General features: G+C 36.7%; 1 protein-coding gene across 1 annotated transcript; it reads left to right on the top strand.

The window, feature by feature from the left end:
- Positions 1-214: 214 nt before the first annotated feature.
- Positions 215-7,490, top strand: LOC113715152 (DNA replication complex GINS protein SLD5-like). Its single transcript, XM_027239371.2, has 7 exons — positions 215-518; positions 1,090-1,319; positions 2,531-2,653; positions 3,032-3,114; positions 3,201-3,310; positions 6,931-7,006; positions 7,101-7,490. The coding sequence occupies exons 2-7, from the start codon at positions 1,137-1,139 to the stop codon at positions 7,198-7,200; spliced, it is 675 nt and encodes a 224-aa protein (XP_027095172.1). The 5' UTR covers positions 215-518; positions 1,090-1,136; the 3' UTR covers positions 7,201-7,490.
- Positions 7,491-11,264: the final 3,774 nt, after the last annotated feature.

The raw sequence follows: 11,264 nt of genomic DNA, 5'->3' as shown, positions 1-11,264 counted from the left end.
GAAAAGGAGTGATTGACCAGTCAATCACCAGAAAATAGTTACTAAAACTGAAGCGGCTCCTTTGTATCAGTAACTCCGTAATAGCAACACGTAAACCTAATGGATGGAGGGAGTGTAAAAATAAAAATTTGGTGGAAGCATCGAAAAGATGCAAAAAGGTTGATAAAAATTTTAAAAAATTTTAAAAGTTGGTACTAGCATAGCAAATAAGCACAAAATTTTCCCGCGACAACTAAACGTCAAGATTTCAATACCGATTTCCAGGTGGAGCCGCGAAATTAAGAGTACAATTTTGAAAATTTGATCCATCAACACTTTTCTTTCTCCCAATATCGCTTCCGCATCCGAAGATCTAGCGATCCAACATAGCCTTCGTAGTTTTTAGATTCTACAGATGCACAGTATAGATTTGGGTTCTGAATATAGAGAGAGAAAACTATACTCCTGAACCTGCCTCCACGGCTCCGCCATTATCTCTGCTAGAGAAGTCCAGGCCTCCACCACAGCCGGAGCTTACTGTGAGTTTCTTCTTTGCTGAAATCATTTCATGTTACAGTGCTCTTATAGTGAATTTGAACGATTTTAGTTCAAATAAATTTGAAATTTGTCGGTGGGTTCGAGCTGTAGAGCTTGAATTATTTGTTAAATAAAATTTTGGGGCCGGCCAGTACACGATTGAGGGACTGATCAGGGTCGTTGATGTATATGCCTATGAGCTGTTTGATGAATTGTCTCAGTGATAAGCCTTTTTATTTGTCTTTAGTTTTAGTCTTGCTTGGTTTATTTCCAAATACCTACTGTTCATGCTTATGTCTATGGTCCACTTCATCAAATGCCCCAAAGGTGATGAACCTTTTTTAATCCTGATGAATTTTCTTCTTTTCATCTAAACCAAGATGATACTTTATGTTTTTCTGTTTTCTTTTACTCTAGAATTTATTGTTATGCGAACACCCTATGGACTTGAATATTTCATGGAGGATGCCAAAGGCCAAGAATTGATAGATATACTTGGGTCTTATAACTTTGTGTTTGTAGTAGAATTTGAAAAGAAAAAGAGTTGCTAAATGTTGTTGTCTTGGAAAAAAGAGGTATCATTGTCAAAGATTGAAGGAAGTGTGTAGAGTTTGGATCAGATGGAGACTGGTGCACAAGATGGATCCTCAGGATACTCGACAATGGACGATTACGAGTCATTGATTTCAACAACAGATGCAGAACTCTTGAAACGTGCTTGGCAGAATGAGAAGGCTGCCCCACAAATTCTTCGATTTGAGGCCGCTCTGATTCAAAGGTCACGTGAACAAATTAAATTGATGGTATGAAACTTCACATGTATTATGCCTTCTATGAATCCCCAGATGTTGTAAATGTTCCTTTGATAGAATGTAGATATTTTTCTTAAACTGCTGTTGTTTACTTACAGGAAAAGTAGTTTCTTAGAGAATAAAGAGTATTTGACAATTTTGGAGTTGTGTTAGATAATTGTATTATAATTTATTCCCTTCTGTTCCAGTATTAGGTCCTCCATCTTTAATTGGTCTTCAGCATTTGGTTTGTATGCTGGATTAAGATGTATGATTTTGTTATATATGGTATATTCTGTAGATTTTGTAGGTATTAATTGAACGTTGCCAAACATGCTTTAAAGAAATGATGTTTTCATCTCTTATTATTGTTTTTAGTTCTCCAGCTTGTCCACTCAAAGTTCGTCTATTATTGTTTTGCATTACCTTGATCTGTGGTAGTTTTCTTTTGAAGGTGCTCAAATTCATTGTCTTACTGAAACTTTAAACCCTCAGTGTTTTACTCAATACCATGTCAGCTAAATCTTTAAACCCTCGTTGTGTTACTCAATATGCGATATCTGAAACTTTTCTGTTCTCCTAAGGAACTACTGGTACTTTAAAGGAAGATCTAGTCAGAATGGCTTAAGGTTGTTGATGAGCCTGTATGGATCTAGTCAGATTATGGGTTTGTTTGGATTGAGCATTATTTTCCCAATTTTATTTGCTTACATCATCATTACAATTTCCAATACACCTTTTTATCTCACATACATTACGTTACAAAAAGTGCTACAGTAAAAATATTCCAAATAACTTACAATCCAAACAAACATGTTTGTGAAATGGAAAGTCCTGATCATTTTCAATGCACTTTCCTTTCTTCTTTTTCTTTTCTGGCGATTATCTGTTTTTTTGGATCTTTAGTATGCCTGTATTGTCCAGATGAGGTGTTGCCTTCATGATTTACTCTGATCTGATGAACTAACATAGCATTATTTCATATGGAATTTTAAGTGCGGTAGGCTATATAGTTAAAAGGTTGCTGCTGGTACTCTCATTAAATGTTCTATTTGTTCTAAAATTTTATGTGCCCTAGTTGTGACCAAAAGCACAACAGAAGTGACATAGTTGAACATGGTGAAGCCGTGATGCAGGACTAGTTTTCGAGTTGTTTGTTTCGCAGGGTTGAATTTTGGGGTCTGATTTCTATAACTCACAAGCTGGTTTACTTTATATTTTAGGAAGAGACAGTGGGAGAATTCACAAGAAATGGCATTGATCCACTCACAGTGTCTCTTTATCAGATGGACTTGGACAGGACCGTCTTTCTCTTGAGGTCATATCTACGGACTCGTCTTCAAAAGGTAGCCATGAATAAGGCCCATTTTGTTCTTTGTATTACATTGATTCATACATGCAATTGTCCTTTGATTTTCAGTTTATTTAAACCAGTTTCACAATTGTCATGTTTAGCTCATATACTTCTACAGACAAAGTGCTAGATTAATTTTTTTCGAAAAAATCATCTAGAAAATGTAATCCAAGGGAGCTTTTCCTACATATACCATGTGGAGCTCTTCCTACATATACCATGTGAACTCCAGGGTACCTAGAACTTTACGAATCTCATTTGATCTGACTACTTGAAAATGAAATTGACAGAATGATAGATTCTTCCACATCTTGTGAGACATCTAATTCAAATATCTTCTGCCTGTGGATTAATTTTTCTGTATTTTCAGATTGAGAAGTATGTGTTTCACATCCAGAAAACTGCCGAGTTATGGAATCGGCTTTCCAGACAGGAGAAAAGGTTTGCTGAAAGGTAAAGGGAGAATGATTCTTCTTATTGTGAAATACATCTTGTAGGTATATTGTTGATTTGGGTGTCTTGTAATTGACTGAGTTCAGGTGTATAGAAGACATGGAAAAGCATTTGGATCAATCTGTTCTTTCAAAGTTGCCTAGCAGTTACAAGTCTCATTTAAAGCAATCTTCAAGTAGTGAAGAGGATGACATGGGTAAACCTCTTATACTGTTAGGAGTCTGTCAATTTGAGTTGCTGTATTTGTTTTTTCTTTGCTGTTATGCTTGTATGCTTGCTTTGTGTATGACAGATTTCTTTGGTTATGCATGTGAGGGAGCGTGTCTTTGTTTTGGAGTATATTGGCACAGTATGATTATGTTTATTGTCAGCTCCTTTTAAAATTTCACATAGCTTTTTCTTAGGTGATAAAAGAATTTAAAAGGCTTCCTGATAGAATTAGATGCAATAGAGAACATAAAAGAAAAAGAGAACAATTAAAGAAAAGATATCATTTTGAAGTTTCCAAAGTTCCCACGGAAGAAAAGCTTATCCTCAAATTAATGTAAAAGAAAACCCATACATTTATTTTTGACTGAGTGTTGTTGTGTTCTGAAGTTAAAATCCCTACAGGGAACGAAAGGAAAATCCTGAAGTCCAAACGTCTTCCAAGAGTAAGTACATGCATGAAACAGAGCTGATCTTAAGGGGCTTTCTGGGGTATGTGACTACTTTGACTGGTCCAAAGTAGTTTCCAACTCCATTGAAAGCATACTAAAGCCCCTTTAATGTTCAGAGTTATGCTGGAAAGACTGAGCTTACCAATTATGGATTAGGCTGAATTATGAAAATCATCAATAAAACTTGCTACTCAGTGGTTTAATTGAAAAACTATAGCATTTTGTTCTTTATAACACTCAAGCTTATAATCCACCTTGTTCTCAAGCCTCGTAATTTTTGTACCAAAGATTTTGTTTGTGGTACTTGAGCAACTTTATAGTGTTTCAACTAAATTTTCTAAAAGCAAAAGTTTAAATATGAGCTATTAAGGAACTAATTACACAACATTATTAGAAAGTTTGTTGAATTATGAACAGAAACACAGGTTTTGTGGAGTTAGGAGTTGACTGGAAAATCTGAATCGAGGATAGAAACCTAAGTATAGTTGTTTGTGCACTGAAGATCTTTATATGGTTATCCTTGGAGTAGAGGCTTTCGAACAGAATGTTATTGTGGATACTGCTTCTCTAGAAGCTTTAGGTGATCCTGCTGTATGTTACATGATGAATTCTCCAGTTCATCCTGCATCCATACTTCTTCCTTGAAACCTGAGTATAGCTTGACAACTTTCAATTTTGGCAATAGGGAAAAATGCACTTTTCATCCTCAAAGTTTGGGTTGCTGACCAATTTCACCTCAAAGTTTCACCCAAAACACATTTCATCCTCAAAGTTCCGTAATTTTGGCCAATTAAGGACAATTGACGGGAATTTGCAAATTTATCATTAGAACCAACTTTAAACCCAACAAAAAATGGGTAAAACCGAATGGAGCCATTTTTTAACGGAACAATAATTTGCAATGGACAAAAACCAACATTCTTCTCCTTCTTCCCTCTACCTTCTCCCCTCTGCCTTCTGCAACCCCAAAATTTTTTGTGCAGCTTCAGCCCAAGACTGCATCTCCTGATATGCATCACACAAATGCAGTAACCACATTATATAAAGATCTGGAACGCCTTCTGTAATTTTAGTAGTGTTGTCAAAACAACTAGCGTGCTATTACTTCCCTGGTGATCTTTACTGAAGTTAGGGGGCGTCATGCAGGAAGTTAAATCCTTTTCGTGTATATATGCTAGTATTATATTTATATCTGGTACTCTTCTTTTTGGAGTTACTATTGTACTAGTCCCTTTAGAGCTGAACAGTTCATAAAATAGTTTAACCCTGTGGAAAGCTTGCCTGGCTTCTTTTACAAAGATCCCTTATGTGAAGTAAAATTTAGTTACGAAACAATATGCAACTTCAACTCGCCTCCACCATGCATTATGCATAGGTAACAGGGTAAGGATATAAGGGGCCAGAAATTGGGGCCATTGGTTTGAATTCAACAGCTATCATATACAAGTTACTAGGTTTCGAATGCATTTGTTACTTAGCATCCCCTGAAGACGATAGCATACATTGTTGTTGCAACAATTTTCTTCAATCTTCTGATTGGAGCAGTGTAGTATTATTCATGTTCATTGCTCTGTATGTGGTATCATCACAGCGAACTGCACATTTAGCTGACTTGGTAAGTTAAAATCCGAAGCAAAAGCTTCCATATTGAATAGCAACGTATAGCACAGCACTCAACCCAGCAATTTCCAACTCAAATATTACTGGTTCTTGGGGGAGGATGTCCACTTAGAAATGCTTTGAAAAGTGTGAGAGCTTGGGAGGGAGAAGTGAAGGGGACTTCATGGGCTGTTCCCTTAACGGTAGCATATGTCAAGTGTGTATTGTTTTTACTGTTCTCTAATCGACCAAATGATTGACTTCAGCCCCAACCTGCAGGAGCAAAGGCCAATGCAAGTTTGTAAAAGCCCTCTGCTGCTGCATATCGATCCACAGTCATAATAGATGCCTAGAAGATTTTTTGATTAATACCATATATTAATAAAAATTCATCATGCATATTATATGTGGTAGGATTGATCATAACATCAAATATACCAGAAGCACATGTTCCAAGCTAGCATCAAAAGCCAAAAGAAGGCTGTCAGCATGATATTTGACCTCAGTCCAGGACCAATGGTTCTCTGATAAATTTTGAGGAACAGAGACAAGTGAATTATCTGGAAGACCACAATCATTTAACAAGTTAGGACTCTTAGATTCATCTGCCATTTCCCTCAACGATATTCTAAGAGCGCTTCACCACTTTCTTCAAGTGTTCCATCAGATTTCATCTGAGTCACTTGAACTTCAGATATCAATTCAGAAAGAGTAATAGTTACCATGACCCTTAGCCTAGCTGTTTGCGTGAAGTAGGAGAAAGAGCTCTACAACATGAAAAAGCTAAACTTTACTCAACATGTCAAGAAGCATATTTACTGCTGGAACCATATAACTATCCTAAGTAAATCAGTAACTATACCCGGACAAGTATTTGTAGGCCAGTAACAGCTCTTTTCGTGATACTGTCATTTCGAAAAACTGCAAGACGAAGAAGATGAAAAACAACTTGCTTCAAGAATCGATCATTTTCCCTTGCCATTAGTGTTGCTCCATGGAGTTCAAAGACACTGTTGAACACAGGGAACAGAGCTTTCCAGAATGCCAGGGGTTGATTACGAGAGAAGGCATTCGTAAATATAGAATTCAGGCAGTCAAGTTTCCCATAATCAGTTGCGATGCTGTGGGATGCAGCAGTTCTTGAAAATTTCTCAGCTATTTCCAGAACTTGAAGACTGACAGCCGCACTAAGGTTTTCTTCCCAAAGTTCCTAAAAGAATGGAGAAGAATGGAGCTTTTCCCTTTTGCTATTTTCCAAATTTTCGTTCGGTTTGACCCGTTTTTTGTTGGGTGTAAAGTTGGATTTGATGGAGCGTGCTTCTCACGTGCAAAGTTCCGTCCAAATTAAATAATTATCCTTCATTTCCCGTCAATTGTCTTTAATTGGTCAAAATTACAGAACTTTGAGGATGAAATGTGTTTTGGGTGAAACTTTGAGGTGAAATTGGTCAACAATCTAAACTTTGAGGATGAAAAGTGCATTTTTCCCTTTGGCAATATATGTGTTGGTTCAACCATTGGGACTAGTTATTGTATATTCTTTTGTGATGTCTTGTAGTTCCTGAGCCACGGCTCGACACTTACGTCATCTGCAGAAGCAAGAGATTTTTAGGAGCCTTCCAGCTTGATGACAGGCAATTTGTTTTTCTCTTGAACGTGTAATTATTTATGATGCCTGATGTTTATTTTTCTGTTCACTGATTTGTACTAAATCTGCCAACATGACAGCGCGGAAGAGCCTGTGAACATTGAAGCTGACGATCTGTATGCTTTACCTTACAAGTCAATAAAGCCTCTTGTGGAGACAGGTCAAATTGATCTGGTTTGAGCGTTTGGCAGCTATTCTAATGCTTATTCAGCCTACTATCGTTCTTATGTTATAAGCTAGGTATGATGAAAAACATTCGCATGTATTAATTAAACTTCCAGATTCTCCTTTGTTACCTTTGAGTCTAGGACGCCTTTCCTCTGTGAAACAGCAAGGCGGAGCTTGAATTGTATTCTACAGTTCCAGATAGGAGTAAAGGTTCTGAAAATGTTTCTGTTCCTACAGCTTTGGGACGGAAGCAGAAGAGCATTGATATTTATGGTTCAATCATTGAAGCATTTGGCAGTAAATGGTTAAGACTTGAAGAACTGGGACAGTTGAACACCAGTCTCACGTATGAGGCTTAGTATATACGGTTTATCCCCTGCCTGTCTCACTTTTGTGCTAGTTTTGGTCAGTAATGCTCAATATGAGAATAAGAGAAGGGTGGAAATGACGAAATGACAGAACAAGAAAAGTAAACGAAAAATAAAAGAGACAAGAAAAGAAAGACGGTTTTATAAATTCAGGACTATTTTGGTCCAGTGATATTGTGAGAACTCGAAAAAATTATGTGTCTGAATTTATTTCATTTTATTTACTTTGTTCTTAGAAATATTATATATAACAAATAATTGGTCAAATTAAATGTCTAAATTGAAATTTTATAAAATTGAGGATTTAGAAATATCCTAGAATGGTGAAAATTTTTATAGGAATATATAAATTGGAACAAGTGAAGTTAGGAGTCCATACATGAAATCATAAAATTTCAACCCTTAGTGAGCAAATAAGCTACAACTAAAGGACTGAACCAACCTTGAATTTCAGACTAACTACCATGCAGCCAAGGAACAAGCTATTAGAATTTCATAAAACAAAACCGAGAGAGGAATATACTTGAGAAATTGGAACCGAATAGAAGCCAGACAACCATTTGCTAGTCTAAGCGGTGGAAGGGTAGAAATTGGCTGAGATTGGGGCGGTGAATAACACCTATTAAGACAGCTGTCAGGGAGAAAAACTACCAACCTTGCTATGTAAGCAGTGACTGAAAGAGTGCAGCTAAGAGAAACCATTTGTTAGGGATACCTGGGCCGTGGCTGAGAGCAAAACAAAACTACAGTCCCTCTCTTTATCAAGCTAACATCGAGAGAAAAACAGAGAGAGTGAGAAAGTGAAAGCAAGAGCATAGCTAGCTTTATCACCAAACAACCAAAGATAAGGAAGATACAGCAAGGAAGGCAGGAGAAGCTGGAATTAGGACTGAGGAACCGAGACAGAAACTTAAGCAGCCTGCAACAACGAACCTTAAGGGGGAAAAGGTAACACTCTCCATAACAACTCACTGTTTAGATAGTATAATTGGTTAAACATGAGAGATATAAGTTGAGCTTAGCTAGAAATTTAGCTTCTGGTTCAAGAAAGTGTTGTGCAGAAACTGTGAAATTGCAGAAACTGAGCTTCGACTGAAGAAAGAAATTTTGATTTGAAACTTAAAGGTTTATTGACTGAACCTATGTGAACTCAGTGATGACCCACTGAAATTGCAGGTTGTTGTCAAAGGAAAATGGAAGAATGTTGTAGTAAATGTATGAAAATGCTTGTTTCTGGTATAAGGTGAAATTTAACTACAGGAACTTGTGAAAATGGGAACTATGAGCATGAAAGAAATCTGATGCAGGCTGCTATGCATTAGATTTTGCAGCCTGGTGCAGACATGGGATTTGATTTAGTTTTCTCTTGGAATCTGGTCATAAACTCCTATGTTTAGCTTAGGATAATCTGTAGCTGGCCAAATAACCTCTGCTTGAGTGATTGAGACCTAAAACTGAAGAGGAAAAGATGAGGAAATATCCAGTGATAAACCCCTGCTTTGCTAGAAATTATTGACTGCAACCGAGGGGGAAAAGCTGGAAACTCTGGCTATCCTCTGCAAACTTTGGCCCCTAAACGAGTTTATAGAGTTGTAACATGTCAGAAAGTTTCATAACTCCATTCGGTAAGACAGAAACAAGTGTAAATTAGAATGTATAATGAAGGAAGATGAATGTAAGTTATTGCAAGTAAGTTGGCCAAGGAAATGAAGCACAATGTGCAGCTTGTTACTTGAACAACTGGAAACACTTACTAGCAAACACATGAAATATGTATGATCTCTTGTCACGATTGAAAGGTACCCTGAAACTAGTAAACTTAGGAAAAGTCTAGCTAAATTTGGCAAAAAGGAAAGCTGATGCAACCTGCTGTGAAACTGAGAGGGAGGAAATCAACTTTGATCAGATTTTCTTTCAATTTCTAACCCTGTAAACTTCCACAGATGATAACTAAGGCTGCTCTGTGATTAGTAATCATGTTTGGCACCATAAGTTAGGGTTAAACCGAAGCAATTAGGGAGTAAAAGCTGCAAATTAAGCTGCTACATTGTTAGAAAAACTAACGACTAATGCAAATAATGCTGACAGACTTTGTGAATAACGTTTGATTGAATGAGTTACTGGAACTAGGTGTGACTTGCCTTGGCTTATGCTGGACCGAAAGTACATTAAAGTACTTAAAGATGTAAGCAAGTAAAAGAATGAAGTTTTGTTGAAAATCTGAAGTAATATTGCTGGAATTTTGGTTTGTTGGCTGAAATAGTAATTAGTTAAGCCTTCTATGATGTTTTTGGAAACTCTAAGGTAACTAGCTGTAGCTATATACATTAAAGGGCTTCTAACCACTTAATCTTGTCTTCATAAGCATTTTAAAGACTTTAGAACTTGAGGGGGCTGGTGTAGTGAACCCGAGGCAAACCCGAGGCTGTAAGCCAGAAAGCCGAATTTGTAATTCTAAAATGAAGCCAGAAAGCAATTAGTGTGCTTAACTGAGATATTTATGTGCTTAACTGAGATAAATTTAACTGATTGTGTTTACTTAAGTAAAATTATGTGATAAATGTGCTTATTATGGAATATTGCTAGTGATTCATTGTAAAGTGTATCTCAATTGTCCCTCGCCTTCTAAGTCGGGGGTGTACTTTACACACTCAGTTTAGTTGAGTTTGAAGGTTGATAATTGATCAAATGTTACTGTAAGTGTGCATGAATGTAAGTCGTATGTGTACTTTACCGCATCGGCTGAATTGGGCCCCAAAACCCTTTGTTCAACGAACTATTCGAGCCAACAAAGGGCTTGGTCGGATAGGACGGAAGCTTTGGGTAAATGTTTCAGTATACTCGAGTATTACCCTGAAGTTGGGAGATTATTGAACTAATTATTGAATGTAGGGGATTGTTTATTATTTTGGAGGACAAAAGGAGGGGAATTGGCGGAGTGTGCAATGATATTGAAATGAATGTACAGTGATATTGAAATGAGTGTGCAATGATATTGAAATGACTCCCAAGAGGAGTTTGTATCCTTTTGAAAGTGGCTCTAATGCGAGTACCATATCCTTTTAAAAGTGATTGCTCAGTGACGTGCTCTCTAATTCATTCAGTGAAGTGTTCCTTAGTTGTTTAATTGTATTACTTGCTTACTTTTACTGGTTTAAGTGTTTATTGAACGTTACTTGTTCGGCAAACCTCACTGAGCTTTAGCTCAGCCTTGTAGTTTATTTTCCTTATAGGAGTTGGTGGTCGAGAAACAAACGAGGGAGCTTAGCGAGTTAACATGAAGTCTTTTGAAATTGTAAATAATCTAGTATCATATCACGGCTGAAGTTTTGTATTAAACTTGGCATTGTAAAAGATTTGAATGTGTGGTTTTAGTATACCACAATGTTATCTCTGAAGTTAGTGTAAGATTAATGAGAGTTTATCAAATGTTATTTCTAAAGTTAACGTGAAATTAATGAGTCCTGACGAGAGTCAGACAGACGATCTACTAACTTTTAAGGTACACCCAATAAGGAGGTGGGGTCGTCACAGATATTCTCACCTCAATTTTAAATTAAAAGGAAAGTAATATTTACGATCTACCTTACTTTTGGTGTCTGAAGGACAATTCTTTTAGAGAAACTAAAAATGAAATTGGCCAATAAATACTTAAAAGTATAGCTGTCAAATAAATCCATTTAACTAAATTTACCTATACTCGCCCAT

This window comes from Coffea arabica, chromosome 10c (genome assembly GCF_036785885.1).
Source record: "Coffea arabica cultivar ET-39 chromosome 10c, Coffea Arabica ET-39 HiFi, whole genome shotgun sequence".
NCBI classification, from domain to species: domain Eukaryota; kingdom Viridiplantae; phylum Streptophyta; class Magnoliopsida; order Gentianales; family Rubiaceae; genus Coffea; species Coffea arabica.
The sequence above is the reverse complement of the archived record's forward strand: the minus strand, read 5'-3'. Positions and strand labels throughout refer to the sequence as shown.

What these genes read in the sequence shown, in the direction of transcription:
- LOC113715152 (XM_027239371.2), top strand. Translation starts at nt 1,137, where the DNA reads ATGGAGACTGGTGCACAAGATGGATCCTCAGGATACTCGACAATGGAC. An exon ending in GTGAACAAATTAAATTGATG is followed by an intron (nt 1,320 to 2,530) that starts GTATGAAACTTC and finishes TTTATATTTTAG; the next exon opens with GAAGAGACAGTGGGAGAATT. An exon ending in TAGTGAAGAGGATGACATGG is followed by an intron (nt 3,311 to 6,930) that starts GTAAACCTCTTA and finishes GATGTCTTGTAG; the next exon opens with TTCCTGAGCCACGGCTCGAC.